Here is an 18233-nt window from a genome sequence, read left to right on the forward strand (position 1 = left end):
CTCTGCTACCGATATGCATCAACGTCCTTGTACTGACTTCAAATTACAGTTCCTATTTTCATGTGTAGGGGCCACCATCTCAAAGATATTTTGGCCTTGGAGGGAGTGCAGAGGAGGTTTACTAGGCTGATACCGGAGTTGAGGGGGTTGAGCTATGAGGAGAGGCTGAATAAACTAGGCTTGTACTCGTTAGAGTTTAGAAGAATGAGGGGAGGTCTCACTGAGACTTATAAGATGATGAATGGGATGGATAGGATAGAGGTGGAGAGACTCTTCCCGCTCAAAAAAGACAGTAGGACTAGGGGGCACAGCCTCAAGATAAAGGGGAGGCGGTTTAGAACGGAGTTGAGGAGGAACTTCTTCACTCAAAGGGTGGTGAATCTCTGGAATTCTCTACCCGTTGAAGTGGTGGAGGCTGCCTCGCTAAATATTTTTAAGAAGCGGGTTGATGGGTTTTTGATAAGAGAGGAGATTAAGGGTTATGGGGAGAGGGCCGGAAAGTGGAACTGAGCCACGACAGATCAGCCATGATCTTACTGAATGGCGGGGCAGGCTCGAAGGGCTAGATGGCCTACTCCTGCTCCTATTTCTTATGTTCTTATAACTTGCTCTATTCTAATTTACCCAAATTCTGGCCTCTGGTACATTCCCCTCCCTTAATCCTACCACTGCTAATTCTGCCATTGACTGTTTCAGCAGTATGGGGTCAGGGATGTTTACCTGCTTTACTCCTCCCTGTAAAATCAGTAACTCCTTGATAACAATTGGCTGATATACTCGATCCAGAAGATTCTGCAAAGCCTGTTGGCAGCCCTGCCACTCGGTAGTGGTGAGACCCTGGAAATAATACACACATTACACAAAACTGAAAAAACATCATCCTGAATCCAACAAGTACTGCCGTTTTAATTTTACTCATTAAGCTAACAGAGTGTTTCAAACTCAAGAATTCAGAATGTGTATTTATTAAATTAATGAACAAGATAAGCTAATCAATACAGAGTTAAAATACTAGGGCTGGCACAATAATTAGCACTGCAGCCTGAATGTCAGGGACCCAGGTTCAATTCCCAGCTTTGGTCACTGTGTGGAGTTTGCACGTTCTCCCTGTGTCTGCTTGGGTTTCCTCCTACAGTCCAAAGATGTGTGGGTTAGGTTAATTGGCCATAGTAAATTGCGTCTCAGTGTTAGGGGAACAACAGGATAAAGACATGGGGGTTACGAGGATAAGGCCTGGGTGGGATTGTGGTTGGTGCAGACTTGATGGGCCAAATAGCTTCCTCACGCACTGTTGGGATTCTACGATAACTTGGATGAATTGACTGAACAATAATTATAACTAATTAAATCGGGAAATACATAGCAAAACAGATCATGTGCCATGGTTGCAGGATGTGGTCGTTTCTAAACAGAATTTCAGTCCCTATTATTACTTGATTAATCCTTTAATCTATCAAGAAACTCTTTAACAATGCACCTAAAAATGATAGCAATGATAAGGCATAGTCAATCAAAATGGTTTTATAAAAGTCAAATCGTGTTTCACAAATGTATTTGTTTTTTGATGTAACTGGTAGAGTAGATAAAGGGGAATCAGTAGATGTAGTATGCCTGGATCTACAAAAGAGATTCAGTAACACGCTAAAGGTTAATGGGTAAGCTAAGTGCTCATGGAAACACTAGCTTGGACAGACGATTGGTTATCAAATGGGAAGCATAGTGAAATGAGTCATTTCCAGGGTGTGATTAGTGGAGTTACAAAGAACAAAGAACAACTCAGTACGGGAAACAGGCCCTTCGGCCCAACAAGCCCGCGCCGCCGCATCACCCTACACCTATTCTACCCTGCGTATCTACAAATAGAACCCCTGATTTAGCCAGATTCAGGGGAGAATAGTGTCAATTTGGTAAAACCAATCAGCCTAAGAGTACATCTTTGGGGTGTGGGAGGAAACCGGAGCGCCCGGAGGAAACCCACACAACCACAGGGAGAATGCACAAACTCCCACAGGCACAGGCCCAAATCCATGTATCTGCACAGCTAGCAGTGCTAGTCACCGAGCTGTTGCGGCGCCCGTCTACCGGTCCAGGATCAAGCACACACACCAACACGAAGTACTAGGCCACTCCCGGAACCTCCAGGAGCAGCCCACGCACGACCCGTGTGCATACCCCTCGTTTGACAAGGTGGACCTCCACCTGCGGAATAAAAAGACAAAAACGTTAATCACAAGCCTGCCTTTCCGGTGTCTCCCGAGGTTCTAACTCTTATTTAATAACCCCTACCATAACCCTCCATCCTCGTTTCACTCATGTGCCTATCTAACTGAACCTTAAACGAGTCCAATGTTCCCGCCTCCACCACGCCGCTCGGTAGCGCGTTCCATACCCCCACTACTCTCTGCGTAAAGAACCTTCCTCTCACATCCAAATTATACCTCTCCCCCCTCACCCTTAAATCATGACCTCTTGTATTTGTAACCAATCTAGGGAGCAGTATCTCACTATTGACCCTGTCTATTCCCTTCAGTATCTTATATACCTCTATCATGTCCCCCCTCAATCTCCGTCTTTCCAAGGAGAATAGTCCCAGTTTCTCCAACCTTTCCTCGTAACCCAACCCCTTCATGCCAGGCAACATCCTGGTAAACCTCCTCTGCACCCTTTCCAGAGACTCCACGTCCTTCCGGTAGTATGGTGACCAGAACTGGATCCAAATGCGGTCTAATCAACGTTCTATACAACTGAAGCATTAGACGGCAGCTTTTAAACTCTATACCTCTTCCTATAAAGGCTAGCATTTCATAAGCCTTCCTGACAACCTTCTCCACTTGTGACGCAACCTTCATGGATTTGTGAACCTGCACTCCCAGGTCCCTCTGTGTTTCTATACTCCTAATTTGTCTACCTTTTATCACATAGCTCCTCTCTACATTATTCCTTCCAAAATGCATCACCCCGCATTTGTCAGGATTAAATTCCATCTGCCACCTATCTGCCCAATGCACCAACCTATCTATATCCTGTTGTATCACCTGACAATCCACTTCGGTACCCGCCAACCCTGCCATCTTGGTGTCATCAGCAAACTTGCTGATCACACCACCTACGCTCTCTTCCAAGTAATTTATGTAGACTACAAAGAGGAGAGGTCCCAGTACTGAGCCCTGCGGCACACCACTGGTCACTGGCCTCCAGCTGGACAAAGTCCCCTCCACAACTACCCTCTGTCTCCTATTACCCAGCCAGTTCTCAATCCACCTAGCTACCTGACCTCATATCCCATGCGCCTTAACCTTTTCTACCAGCCTACCATGAGGGACTTTGTCAAACGCCTTACTGAAATCCATATAGATGACATCAACGGCTTGCCCATTGTCAACCTGCAAGATTCAGTGCTGGGCTCCCAATTATTTACAATCTATGTTAATGATTTAGACCAGGGGTTTCCAACAGCAGCTAAGCTGATCAATACAATTTGAGTTTTGTGTCTTTTCCAGTTCATCCAAATATGAGGCTAAATTGAAAAAGCCAGCCTCTGATTGGACAAACAGGAAGCAGTACAATACTCATACTGTATAGATCAAGGTGAGTGCAGACAGCAGAGTGATGGTGAGTGTGGAGCCTGTGAGAGAAGGAGCAAGAATTGGAACCCTCAGGCCAGGATCCAGGTCTAGGACAGGGATCAGAACCCTTGCACAAGGAGTGAGTGCGTGTTTTGAGACAATAGTGTGTGAGTGAGTGTGCGAGTGAGATGAGAGAGGTCCCTGGGGTGAGGGGGTTGTTCAATGATGAGAGACCTCAAGGGTCAAGTGACAGCGATCAGGAACAAGAACACTAGTCGTGAGCTCTAAGGCTCCAGCTGAGCTCACCCACGCAGCATAGACTGACAACTGAATCTTGGCCTTTTCATTTCTATAGAAATACTCCCACAGAGCCCCAAACATATATAAAGTTTTTTAAAAAATTTCATTCATTCATGAGACATGGCCCATCCCTAAACCAGACGGGTTTTTCCGAAAAATGACAATGGTTTCATGGTCATCAATAGATTTTTAATTTTTTTTTTTATTGAATTCAAATTCCACCATCCTTTTTAAAGTTTAAAGTTAATTTATTAGCCACAAGTAAGGCATTCATTAACACTGCAATGATGTTACTGTGAAATGCCCCTAGTCGCCACATTCCAGCACCTGTTCAGGTCAATGCACTGAACCAGCACATCTTTCAGACTGTGGGAGGAAACCCATGCAGACTCGGGGAGAACATGCAGACTCACAGACAGTGACCCAAGCTGAAAATTGGACCAGCCCACAGGTGGCAAACTGGCATAGTACTGCTCTGACAGGATTCGAACCTGGGTCCCAGAACATTAGCTGAGTAGTTTCTGAATTAATAGTTTAGATATAATACCACGAGGGCATTGCCTCTCCAACAGAAGCACGGGGATGTGTCAGTATCTGGTGAGAGAATAGACCAGCTATTGAACCAGCCAAGCTGTTCAGCACATTTCTCTATGAATGTTGACTGCTAGATTCAGAGCCAGGTAATAATCTTCCCCTCAGATCCACCATGCAGGAAGCTGCAGTTGATTTACTATATTGATAGCTCCAAGTTGCTGCTGATTACTGTCTGGATTGGTTACTATACCTTCTGTGTCTCTCTGTCCTCCTGTGAGACTGAATTCTGCTGACATTTGTTTGGTGAATATCCCAGTTGGCAGAGACTGGCTAACAAATCTCCAAAGTGCCTGGTGAGGACCAAACTCTCTAAGGAAGGATGACGAGCGATCTCAAGGAGTGCCATGGTGACAGTGTGAAGCCTTGAAATTCCCCTTAGAGATGCCAAGCGATGAACCATCTTCTCAACTGTCGCTGCAAAATCCGACCTGCAGCTCAAAGGAGTTCCCACCCCCGGCAGGAGGTAAGGACAAATCCCCAGAGTGACAACAAACTGCAGTGCAGACTGGACTGTTTTCTGTTGTGAGATACTCAGGGTATCAGGAGGTAGTGCCGGTGCACACTCTGGGGTCTTTCGATTTGGTTTTGGGGGTGTGAACTCTGCTAACAACTCAATCATCGCCTGCTTTAAACACAAAAGCAGTACCAGGAGCTCAGTAACAAAGTTCCACACAACATCCTCAGACTTCATTGACCATGTGAACTGAGACATCACACACTCCCTCAGCTGCTGCAAAGTTGCCCAGTTAGGATCCAGTTGCAGCTTCTGCTCCAGGATGGACAGATTGTCAGACAATGTCTGCAGTAGCACATCCTCTCGACTGCCTTGCACCGCTGGCCCAGAGGCTTCTGAATACAAAGAAAATTCATCACAGTTGACTGCTGTTTGTACCAAGCTAGCTCTCTCTGTGACCCTCTCTTGTACCCACTGCCCTCCTTCCAGACCCCCTCCCATGCCCCCTCACTCAAAACCCCCCATACCCAGGCCCGCCCCCACACTCCCATGCCCTCATCCCCTCACTTTCGGACATTTCAATCTCCCCAACACTCCACAATAACCCTCCCTCCTCCACTTCATTCACCTCCCCCTTCCCTGAACTCAAATCCTCTTAATGCCTCCACTCCATGTTTTAACTACTCACCCAGCCTCCGGTCCGCGCCCCCACAACTCTGGCCCCCGGTCAGCTCCCTCACCCCGGGCCCCGGCCCGCGGTCAGCTCCCTCACCCCAGGCCCCGGCCCGCGGTCAGCTCCCTCACCCCGGGCCCCGGCCCCGGTCAGCTCCCTCACCCCGGGCCCCGGCCTCGGTCAGCTCCCTCACCCCGGGCCCCGGCCTCGGTCAGCTCCCTCACCCCGGGCCCCGGCCTCGGTCAGCTCCCTCACCCCGGGCCCCGGCCTCGGTCAGCTCCCTCACCCCGGGCCCCGGCCTCGGTCAGCTCCCTCAGGGCCTCTGTCACTCTGCTCAGCGGCGTCGCCATCTTGTCGCACTACGCATGCGCCGTTCTCCAGTTCGCGCGAGATCTCCGCCACCATCTTTGTGAAGGGATCACGTGGCCCAGTGAAAGGCGCATGCGCATTTTCTTCACCCATTGGACAGGGAAAGCAGCCGGAAGTGTCTGATTCAGGAGCCTGAACATGACAGAGAGTAAACATAGTTAATATTCATATTATAGATAATATTTATATTAAACAAGGAAAATTACAGCACAGGAACAGGCCCATCGGCCCCTCCAAGTCTGCACTGACCATGCTGCCCCCGACTGAACTAAACCCCCTCTCCTCCCGGGGACCCTATCCCTCTATTCCCATCCTGTTCATGGATTTGTCCAAACACCCCTTAAAACTCACTATCGTATCCGCTTCCACTCCCTCCCTCGGCAGCGAGTCCCAGGCACCCACCACCCTCTGTGTAAAAAATCTGCCTCGTACATCTCCTTTAAACCTTGTCCCTCGCACCTTAAACCTGTCCCCCCGCCGAGTAATTGACTCTTCCACCCTGGGAGAAAGCTTCTGACTATCCACTCTGTCCGTGCCACTCATAATCTTGCAGACTCTTATCAGGTCGTCCCTCAACCTCCATCATTCCAATGAGAACAAACCAAGTTTCTCCAACCTCTCCTCATAGCTAATGCCCTCCATACCAGGCAACATCCTGGTAAATCTTTTCTGTCCCCTCTCCAAAGCCTCCACATCCTTCTGGTAGTGTGGCGACCAGAATTGAACACTATATTCCAAGTGTGGCCTCACTAAGGGTCTATAAAGCTGCAACATGACTTGCCAACTTTTAAACTCAATTCCCCGGGTGATGAAGGCAAAGACTACCTTCTCCACCTGCATTGCCACTTTCAGTGACCTGTTTACCTGTACACCCAGATCCCTTTCTAAGCGTTCTGCCATTTTCTGTATATTTCCTATCTGTATTAGACCTTCCAAAATGCATTACCTCATATTTGTCTGGATTAAACTCCATCTGCCATCTCTCCGCCCAAGTCTCCAACTGATCTATATCCTGCTGTATCTGATGGTCCTCATCACTATCCGCAAATCCAGCAACCTTTGTGTCATCCGCAAACTTACTGCAATACATATGCTTTCTCGACTACCTTCTTCACTTTCAGTGACCTGTGTACCTGTACACCCAGATCCCTCTGCCTGTCTCCAAAGTTTCCCAATTTTTAACAATTAATTTAATCCTCTTTTGTTGGAGATGTTGATTGTTGACACTCATGAAGTGTGAATGTTATTTGTCACTTGTCAGCCCCAACCTAGATATTGTTCAGGTCTTGCTGCATTTGGACATGGACTGCTTCAATATCTGAGGAATCGTGAATGCTGTTGAACATTGTGCAATCATCCGCAAACATACCCAATTCTGACCTTATGTTGAAAGGAACAACCTTGAAGAAGCAGCTGAAGATGGCTGGGGCTGAGGTCACTCCCCTAAGGATGTTAGCTGACCTGATTGATATCTTGGCACTGAGATGATTGGCTTCCGTTGAACACAACCATCTTTCTTAGTTATGTTGTGGCTTTCAGGCATCGTCAAGACACCTCAGACTTCATTAGAAACAAAAGCTATTTATTTATGAAGAGGAATTATGTCTGAGGGTTTGCTGCCTGTAACAGCAGCCCTCAGTGCTCCAGCCCTTTCAGGTTTACTCCATGGCTTCCAGATGTATTCTGTCTGAGGGAAGACTCAATTCTCTGGATGATCACTCACTCTCAGTCCCCATTGATCCCTCAAGTGATTCTCTTTCTGCTTACAGAGACAGACACCACAATTACTATATGCTTTGTGCCAGGTATGACTCCAGCAAGTAGAGGGTTTCCCCCCTCATTCCCATTGATTCCAGTTTTGCTAGGGCTCCTTGATGTCACACTTGGTCTTGATGTCAATGGCTGTCACTCACTTCACCTGAGGGGAGAGATACAAAAGAGTCCAGAGGAGCAATTTTTTCATTCAGAGGGTGGTGAGTGTCTAGAACGAGCTGTCAGAGGCAGTAGTAGAGGTGGGTATAATTTTGTCTCTTAAAAAGCAGTTAGACAGTTGTATAAGTAAGATGGGTATAGAGGGATATGGGCCAACCACAGGCAATTGGGACTAGCTTAATGATAAAAAACAGGGTTGCAGGCCGAAGGGCCTGTTTCCATGCTGGAAATCTCTATGACTATGAAGAAGTTCTTCCTCACTTCGGTTCTGATTGGCTTACCCCTTATTCTTAGACTGTGATCCCTAGTTCTGGACTTCCCCAACATCAGGATTTTATACGTTTCTATGAAACCTCCTCTCATTCCCATGTTGATCCAGTCTCTCTTCATACATCAGTCCTACCGTTGGAAGAATCAGTTTGGTGAACCTTCGCTGGACTCCCTCAATAGCAAGAGTGTCCTTTCTCAAACTAGGAGACTAAAACTGCAAACATGTGGCCTTACCCGAGTGGTGGAAGGGCAAATTGTGCGGAGGGTGGGGAGAGTCTACAGAAGGATCTAGATAGGCTGGGCGAATGGGCCAGGAAATGGCAAATGGAATTTAATGTTGGTAAGTGCGAGGTGGTCCACTTTGGTAGGAATAATGGTAGGAAGGATTATTACTTACGTGGAGAAAAACTGCAGCAGGCGACAGTGCAGAGGGACCTCGGGGTCCTTGTGCATGAGTCGCAAAAACCCAGCTTGCAGGTGCAGCAGGTGGTCAGGAAGGCGAATGGGATGCTGGCCTTCATAGCGAGGGGGATTGAATATAAAAGTAGGGAGGTCTTGCTGCAGCTGTATAGGGAATTGGTGAGGCCGCAGCTGGAGTACTGTGTGCAGTTTTGGGCGCCGTACTTGCGCAAGGATATTTTAGCCTTGGAGGGAGTGCAGAGGAGGTTTACTAGGCTGATGCCAGAGTTGAGGGGGTTGAGCTATGAGGAGAGGCTGAATAGATTAGGCTTGTACTCGTTAGAGTTTAGAAGAATGAGGGGAGATCTCATTGAGACATATAAGATGATGAATGGGATGGATAGGATAGAGGTGGAGAGACTCTTCCCGCTCAGAAAGGATAGTAGGACTAGGGGGCATAGCCTCAAGATAAAGGGGGGGCGGTTTAGAACAGAGTTGAGGAGGAACTTCTTCACTCAAAGGGTGGTGAATCTCTGGAATTCTCTGCCCGTTGAAGTGGTGGAGGCTACCTCGCTAAATATTTTTAAGACGCGGGTTGATGGGTTTTTGATAAGCGAGGGGATTAAGGGTTATGGGGAGAGGGCGGGAATGTGGAACTGAGACACGACAGATCAGCCATGATCTTATTGAATGGCAGGGCAGGCTCGAAGGGCTAGTTGGCCTACTCCTGCTCCTATTTCTTATGTTCTTATGTCACCAAAGCCCTGTATAACTGCAGCAAGACATCCCTGCTCCTATTTTCAAATCCTCAAGTTGTGGAGCACAAGCCTTCAGGATAATTGCAGAAATATTGTGAGGGTCTGTAGCCCTTACTGTATCCAGTGTCCTCATCTGTTTCTTGTTATCACATCAAGTGAATCAAATTGGCTGAAGATTGGCACCTGTGATGCTGAGGACCTGTGGAGGAGACTGAGATGGACCATCTGAGAAAGCTGCAGCACAGAGGGGTTTGGGGCCCTCATCTATGAATCACAAACAAGATAATGGAGAAGCAAATGGAACGTTGGCCTCTATTTCAACAGGAATGGAGTTTAAAAGTAGAGAAGTCTTGTTAAAACTATACAAGATACTGGTTAGATAACACCTGGAATACTGTGAACAGTTTTGGTCCCCTTATCGAAGGAAAGATATATTGACATTGGAGGCACACCAGAGAAGGTTCACGAGGTTGATCCCGGGAATGAAGGGATTTTCCGAAAAGGAGAAGTTGAGTAGGTTGGGCCTGTACTTATTGGAGTTTAGAAGAATGAGAGGCGACCTTATTGAGACGTAACAGATTCTTAGGAGGCTTGACAGGGTAGATGTTGAGAGGTTGTTTTCCCTTGTGAGAAAGCCAAGGGCCAGAGGGCAGAATCTCAGAGATAAGGAGGAATTATTTTTCTCTGAGAGTAGTAAATCTGTGGAATTGTTTACCACAGAGGGTTGTAGAAGTAATATTGTTTTAGACTGAGGTAGAAAGATTTTCAATCAGTAAGAAAATTCAGGATAATCAAGCTGGGAAAGAGTTGAGGATCATACCAGATCAATCAGATGCAGATTACAGGGTCAACGGCAGGGTTCTGAGGAATGTGGAGAAACAGAGAGATCTTGGGGTTCATAGCCACAGATCTCTGAAGGTTGCCACTCAAGTGGATAGAGCCGTGAAGAAGGCTTATAGTGTGTTAGCATTTATTAACAAGGGGTTTGAGCTTAAGAGTCATGGGATTATGCTGCAACTATACAGGACCTTGGTGAGACCACATTTGGAATATTGTGTTCAGTTCTGGTCACCTCACTATAAGAAGGATGTGGAAGCATTGGAGAGAGTGCAGAGGAGATTTACCAGGATGCTGCCTGGTTTGGAGGGTAGGTCTTATGAGGAAAGGTTGAGGGAGCTGGGGCTTCTCTCTTTAGAGCGGAGGAGGATGAGCGGCGACTTAATAGAGGTTTATAAGATGATGAGAGGGATAGATAGAGTGGACGTGCAGAGACTATTTCCTCGGGTGGATGTAGCTGTTACTAGGGGGCATAAGTATAAGGTTCATGGTGGGAGATATCGGAGGGATGTCTGAGGTAGATTCTTTCCTCAGAGTGGTTGGGGTGTGGAATGCACTGCCTGCTGTGATAGTGGAGTCAGACACTTTAGGAACTTTCAAGCGGTTATTGGATAGGCACATGGAGCACACCAGAATTATAGGGAGTGGGATAGCTTGATTTTGGGTTTTGACATAGCTTGGCACAACATCGAGGGCCGAAGGGCTTGTACTGTGCTGTACTATAATTTCATAGTGGGAGTGCTGGGTGCTAGATTACAGATAGCATAGAATCTTTGGGCTGAATAGCCTCCTTCTACATCGAAGGATTCTATGACTGGATTGCTGTACATTACGGTGGCACAGTTGTTAGCACTGCTGCCTCAGCGCCAGGGACCTGGGTTCAATTCCGATCTTAGGGGTTGTCTGTGTGGAGTTTGCACATTCTCTCTGTGTCTGTGTGGGTTTCCTCCCACAGTCCAGAGATGTACAGGTTAGGTTGATTGGCTATGCTAAATTGTCAGTATCTAGTAGAGTAAATACGTGAGGTTATGGGGATAGGGCCTGGGTGAAATTGTTGTTGGTGCAGACTCGATGGGCCAAATGTGGGAAGTGTGATCAGTAAGCTTGTAGATGACATGAAAATTGGTGGTGTGGTAAATAGCGAGGAGGGAAACCTTAGGTTACAGGACAATATACTGGTTAGGCTGGGTTGTTTTCCTTAGAACAGAGAAGAATAATACACTTAGAGAACATAGAACATAGAACATTACAGCGCAGAACAGGCCCTTCGGCCCACGATGTTGCGCCGACCAGTTACAAAAACAATGACCCACTAGCCTATACCAATCCCTTTTCGTCCATAAACCTATCCAGAGATCTCTTAAACGCCCCCAAACTAGACGCATTTACAACTGCAGCAGGCAGGGCATTCCAATCCCTCACCACCTGCTGGGTAAAGAACCTACCCCTGACATCCGTCCTGTAGCTACCCCCCCTTAATTTAAAGCCATGCCCCCTCGTGCTAGCTTTCTCCATCCGAGGAAAAAGGCTATCACTATCCACCCTATCTAAACCTCTAATCATCTTATATGTTTCAATAAGATCCCCTCTTAGCCGCCTTCTTTCCAACGAAAACAACCCTAGATCCCTCAGTCTCTCCTCATAGGACCTCCCCACCATACCAGGCAACATCCTAGTAAACCTCCTCTGCACCCTCTCCAACGCCTCCACATCCTTCTTGTAATGCGGGGACCAGAACTGCACACAGTACTCCAAGTGCGGCCGCACTAGAGTAGTGTACAGTTGCAACATTACACTGCGACTCCTAAATTCAATCCCCCTACCAATAAACGCCAAGACACCGTACGCCTTCTTGACAACCTTATCTACTTGATTCCCAACTTTCAGGGATCTATGAACACACACACCTAGATCCCTCTGTTCATCCACACTATTCAAAGTCCTCCCGTTAGCCCTATACTCGACACATCTGTTGCTCCTACCAAAGTGAATTACCTCACACTTCTCCGCATTAAATTCCATCCGCCACCTCTCGGCCCAGCTCTGCAACCTATCTAAGTCTCCCTGCAGACTATGACACCCTTCCTCACAATCTACCACACCTCCAACTTTGGTGTCATCAGCAAATTTACTAATCCACCCAACTATACCCTCATCCAGATCATTAATAAAAATTACAAACAACAGTGGCCCCAAAACAGATCCCTGAGGCACACCACTCGTAACTGCACTCCATGATGAATATTTACCATCCACCACCACCCTCTGTCTCCTATCTGATAGCCAATTCCTGATCCAACTTCCTAGATTACCCACAATCCCATACATCTGCATTTTCTGCAGAAGCCTACCATGGTGAACCTTATCGAACGCCTTACTAAAATCCATGTATACCACGTCAACTGCCTTACCCCCATCCACCTCTTTGGTCACCTTCTCAAAAAAGTAGAAAAGAACGCAAACAGGGCGTTAAGAGGGCAAAAAGGGGTCAAGAAATGTCCTTGGCAGACAGGATTAAGGAGAATCCCAACACATTTTATACATATATTAGAAACAAGAGGGTAGCTTGAAAAAGAGTTGGTCCCCCAAGGACAAAGGAGGGAAATTATGCATCGAACCAAAGGAAGTGGGTGAGATCCTTAATGAGTACTTTGCATCGTTACTCGCAAAGGAGAGGGACACGTCGATAGATGGTGTCTTAGTGGGATATGTAAACCTTTCAGAGCAAGTCATCATTAAGAGGGAGGTGGTGTATTAAAAAGCATTCAGGTAGACAAATCACCAGGGCCAGATGGCATCAATCCCATCAGATTACTGATGATGTGGAGATGCTGGTGTTAGACTGGGGTAGGTACTGTAAGAAGTTTCACAACACCAGATTAAAGTCTACAGGTTTATTTGGAATCATAAGCTTTCGGAATGCTGCTCCACTCACCTGATGAAGGAGTAGCGCTCCAAAAGCTTATGATACCAAATTAACCTGTTGGACTTTAACCTGATGTTGTGAGACTTCTTACTCTGCCCAGATGATGACAAAACATTGAATGCATTCAAGAAGTGGCTGGATATAGCACTTGGGGCAAATGGGATCAAAGGTTACGGGGAAAAAGCAGGATTAGGCTATTGAATTGAATGATCAGCCATAATCTTTAATGAATGGCAGGGCAGGTGCAAAGGGCCAAATGGCCAGTGAGCTTAATGTCACTGATAGGGGAACTGTTGGAGAACATTCTTGGAGATAGTTCTAAATGCGTAGAGATTCTAAATGGTTTCATTAGCGACAGACAGCATGGTTTTGTACGAGGGAAATCATGTCTCACTAATTTAATTGAGTTTTTGAGGAAGTGACAAAAATGATTGATGAGAGAAGGGCTGTGGATGTTGTCTACATGAACTTTAATAAAGCATTTGACAAGGTCCCTCATGGTAGGTTGGTGCAAAAGGTGAAACCACACCAGGTCAAGAATGAAGTAGCTAGATGGATTCAGAACTGGCTTAGCCATAGAAATGATGTGGAGATGCCGGCATTGGACTGGGGTAAACACAGTAAGAAGTCTCACAACACCAGGTTAAAGTCCAAAAGGTTTATTTAGTAGTAAACACCACTAGCTTTCGGGGTTTGCCCCTTCGTCAGGTGAGTGGGAGTTCTGATCACAAACGGAGCATATAAAGACACACACAGTTTACAGAACATAAGAACAGGATATGGCGCGACAGTTCTGATGTGCCTCAGCGAAAAACCGCACTGACCTCCTCAGAAGACAAACACGGGACACGGTGGACAGAGTACCCTTCGTCGTCCAGTACTTCCTGGAGCAGAGAAGCTATGACATCTTGTCCGGAGTCTTCAACATGTCATTGATGAAGACGAACATCTTGCCAAGGCCATCCCCACGCCTTCACTTCTTGTCTTCAAACAACCGCACAACCTCAAACAGACCATTGTCCGCAGCAAGCTACCCAGCCTTCAGGAGAACAGTGACCACGACACCACACAACCCTGCCACAGCAACCTCTGCAAGACATGCCGGATCATCAACACGGATGCCATCATCTGACGTGAGAACACCATCCACCAGGTACACAGTACATACTCTTGCAACTCGGCCAACGTCGTCTACCTGATACGCTGCAGGAAAGGATGTCCCGAGGCATGGTACATTGGGAAGACTATGCAGACGCTATGACAATGGATGAATGAACACCGCTCGACAATCACCAGGCAAGACTGTTCCCTTCCTGTTGGCCTTCACGATATACAACAGCGCAGAGTCGCTGAGCAGAAACTGATAGCTAAGTTCTACACACGAGAATGGCCTCAGCCGGGATCTTGGGTTCACGTCACATTATTTGTAATCCCCATGACTTGCCTGGGCTTGCAACATCTCACTTACTGTCCTGGCTGGAGACAATACACATCTCTTTAACCTGTGCTTAATGCTATCTCCACTCACATTGTCTGCACCTTGAAGATTTGATTAGCTGTAAAGACTCGCATTCTAATCAGTATTCTGTAAACTGTGAGAGCCTTTATATGCTCTGTTTGTGATCAGAACTCCCCACTCACCTGACAAAGGGGCAAACCCTAAAAGCTAGTGGCGTTTACTACCAAATAAACCTGTTGGACTTTAACCTGGTGTCCTGAGACTTCTTACTGTATTAGCCATAGAAGACAGAGGGTATGGTGGGTGTTTTTCTGAATGATTGTAACTAGTGATGTTCTGCAGGGATCAGTGCTAGAACCTCTGCTGATTGTAATATATAAATTACTTGGAAGAAAACGTAGCTGGTCTGATTAGCAAGTTTGTGGACAATACTAACATTGTTGGAGTTGCAGATAGTGATGAAGATTGTCAGAGAATACAGCAGGATATAGATAGGCTAGAAAATTGGGCAGAGAAATGGCAGATGGAATTTAATCTGGACAAATGCAAGGTGATGCATTTGGGTCAATCCAGTTCAGATGGGAGCTATAAAATAAACGGCTGAACCATCAGGAGCATAGACACACAGAACAGGGCATGCAGGTTCATTAAAAATGGCAGCACAGGTGGAAAAGATGAAGAAAGCATATGGCATGCTTGCTTTCATCAGATGGGGCATTGAGTATAAAAGTTGGCAAATTATGTTACAGTTGTATAAAATATTAGTTAGGCCACATTTGGAATACTGTGTCCACACTACCACATCCTTCTGGATGTGGAGGCTTTGGAGAATACAGAAAAGGTTTTGCCTGATATACAGGAATAACAGATGTGTTGAGTATAGGGCTAACGGGAGGACTTTGAATAGAGTGGAGGAGCAGAGGGATCTAGGTGTATGTGTACATAGATCCCTGAAAGTTGGGAATCAAGTAGATAAGGTTGTTAAGAAGGCATACGGTGTCTTGGCGTTTATTGGTAGGGGGATTGAATTTAGGAGTCGCAGCGTCATGTTGCAACTGTACACAACTCTGGTGCGGCCGCACTTGGAGTACTGTGTGCAGTTCTGGTCCCCACATTACAGGAAGGATGTGGAGGCTTTGGAGAGGGTGCAGAGGAGGTTTACCAGGATGTTGCCTGGTATGCAGGGGAGGTCCTATGAGGAGAGACTGAGGGATTTGGGGTTGTTTTCACTGGAAAGAAGGCGGCTAAGAGGGGATCTTATAGAAACATATAAGATGATTAGAGGTTTAGATAGGGTGGATGGTGATAGCCTGTTTCCTCGGATGGAGAAATCTAGCACGAGGGGGCATGGCTTTAAATTAAGGGGGGGTAGTTATAGGACGGATGTCAGGGGTTGGTTCTTTACCCAGAGGGTGGTGAGGGACTGGAATGCCCTGCCTGCTGCAGTTGTAAATGCGCCTAGTTTGGGGGCGTTTAAGAGATTGGTGGATAGGTTTATGGACGAAAAAGGAGTGGTTTAGATTAGTGGGTCAATGTTTTTTTTTAAAAACAAGACTGGTCGGCGCAACATTGTGGGCCGAAGGGCCTGTTCCGCGCTGTAATGTTCTATGTTCTATGATATGGAGGGGATTAGTCATGTGGAGAGATTAAATAAACTGGGATTGTTCTCGCTGGAAATTCAGAGGCTGAGGGGTGACCTGATAGAAATTTATAAAATTGAGGGTTATGGATAGGGTGAACAGTTGGAAGCTTTTTCCCAGGGCAGAAATGACAATTACAATGGGGCACAAGTTCAAGATAAGGGGGGGGGGTGGTGGGGAAAGAAAGGTTCAGTGGAGATGTGCTGGAGAAGTTTCTTTTTGCAGAATGGTGGGGGTCTGGAACGCACTGCCAAGTGAGGTGGTTGAGGCAGACATCCGCGAGGTGGCGGATGGAGTTTAATGCGGAGAAGTGTGAGGTAATTCATTTCAGTAGGAGTAACAGATGTGTTCAGTATAGGGCTAATGGGAGGACTTTGAATAGTGTGGAGGAGCAGAGGGATCTAGGTGTATGTGTACATAGATCCCTGAAGGTTGGGAATCAAGTAGATAAGGTTGTTAGGAAGGCATACGGTGTCTTGGTGTTTATTGGTAGGGGGATTGAATTTAGGAGTCGCAGCGTCATGTTGCAACCGTACACAACTCTGGTGCGGCCGCACTTGGAGTACTGTGTGCAGTTCTGGTCCCCACATTACAGGAAGGATGTGGAGGCTTTGGAGAGGGTGCAGAGGAGGTTTACCAGGATGTTGCCTGGTATGGAGGGGAGGTCATATGAGGAGAGACTGAGGGATTTGGGGTTGTTTTTGCTGGAAAGAAGGAGGCTAAGAGGGGATCTTATTGAAACATATAAGATGATTAGAGGTTTAGATAGGGTGGATAGTGATAGCCTTTTTCCTCGGATGGAGAATGCTAGCATGAGGGGGCATGGCTTTAAATTAAGGGGTGGTAGTTATAGGACGGATGTCAGGGGTAGGTTCTTTACCCAGAGGGTGGTGAGGGATTGGAATGCCCTGCCTGCTGCGGTTGTAAATGCGCCTAGTTTGGGGGCGTTTAAGAGATCTATGGATAGGTTTATGGACGAAAAGGGATTGGTTTAGATTAGTGGGTCAGTGTTTTTTTTAAAAAAAACTGGTTGGCGCAACATCGTGGGCCGAAGGGCCTGTTCTGCGCTGTAATGTTCTATGTTAACCACATTTAAGACTAGGGAATAGAGGGTATAAGTGTTTGGTGTAGATAGGACAATGTGACTGGTGTAGAGTTGATGGGTGGAAAAGCCTCTTCCTGTGCTGTACTGTTATGGAATCAGCAGCAAGGAGACAGGCCCTTCAGCCAAATGACTCCATGCTGACCAAAATACCCACCCAAGCTGCCTGCATTTGGCCCATATCTCTAAACCTTTCCTATCCATGCATGTGTTCAAATGTCTTTTAAATGTTGTCAATGTCTCTGCCTCATTTCCACTGGCAGCTCCTTCCACATACATACCACTCTGTAAAAAAAGTTGCTCCTTGGATTCCCTTTAATTCTTTTCCCTCTTAAACCTGTGCCCTCTAGTTCTTGATTCCCCAATCCTGGGAAAAAGACTAAATGCATTCGTGCTATTTTTGCCTCTCGTGATCTTATACACCTCAATAAGACCCTTCAGTCTCCGATGCTCCAAAGGAAAAAGTCCTAGCCTGCCCAATCTCTCCCCATAACTCAGTCCCTTGAGTCCTGGCAACATCCTTGTAAATCTCTTCTGCACTCTCTCCAGTTAAATACCTTTCCTATAGCAAGGCAACCAAAACTAAACACAATACTCCAGGTGCGGTCTCACCAACATCCTGTACAACTGCAACATAACTTCCCAACTTCAATATTCAATGCCCTGACTGATGAAGGCCAGCATGCCAAATGCCTCCTGTCTGTATGAGTTTTCACATTCTCCCCATGTCTCTATTTTCCTCCCACAGTCCAAAGATGTGGGCACAGTTTAGGTGCATTGGCTATTCTAAATTGCCCCTTAGTGTCGGGGGCTAGCTAGGGCAAATGCATGGGGTCGTGGGGATAGGGCCTGGATGGGATTGTGGTCAATGCAGACTTGATGGGCTAAATGGCCTCTTTCTGTACTGTAGGATACTATGATTCACTGCCCTATCTACCATGACTCCACCTTTAG

General features: G+C 46.7%; 1 protein-coding gene across 3 annotated transcripts in view; it reads right to left on the minus strand.

Annotated features, from left to right (window-relative positions):
• Positions 1-5985, minus strand: part of tango6 (transport and golgi organization 6 homolog (Drosophila)) — a 117675-nt gene extending 111690 nt beyond the window's left edge. For 2 of the 3 annotated variants that reach the window (XM_080186605.1, XM_080186607.1), the window contains exons 1-3: positions 5874-5985; positions 4651-5309; positions 721-837 (exon numbers count right to left, since the gene is read on the minus strand). In XM_080186605.1, coding sequence (XP_080042731.1) covers positions 721-837; positions 4651-5309; positions 5874-5937 — 840 coding nt within the window. In that variant the 5' untranslated portion in view covers positions 5938-5985. Of the gene's footprint in view, positions 1-720; positions 838-4650; positions 5310-5749; positions 5811-5873 lie in introns of those variants that run through there. The other variant, XM_080186606.1, reaches the window with a different exon arrangement.
• Positions 5986-18233: the final 12248 nt, after the last annotated feature.

The sequence above is a fragment of the Carcharhinus amblyrhynchos genome, chromosome 4 (assembly GCF_965287045.1).
Source record: "Carcharhinus amblyrhynchos chromosome 4, sCarAmb.v2.hapA, whole genome shotgun sequence".
NCBI lineage: Eukaryota > Metazoa > Chordata > Chondrichthyes > Carcharhiniformes > Carcharhinidae > Carcharhinus > Carcharhinus amblyrhynchos.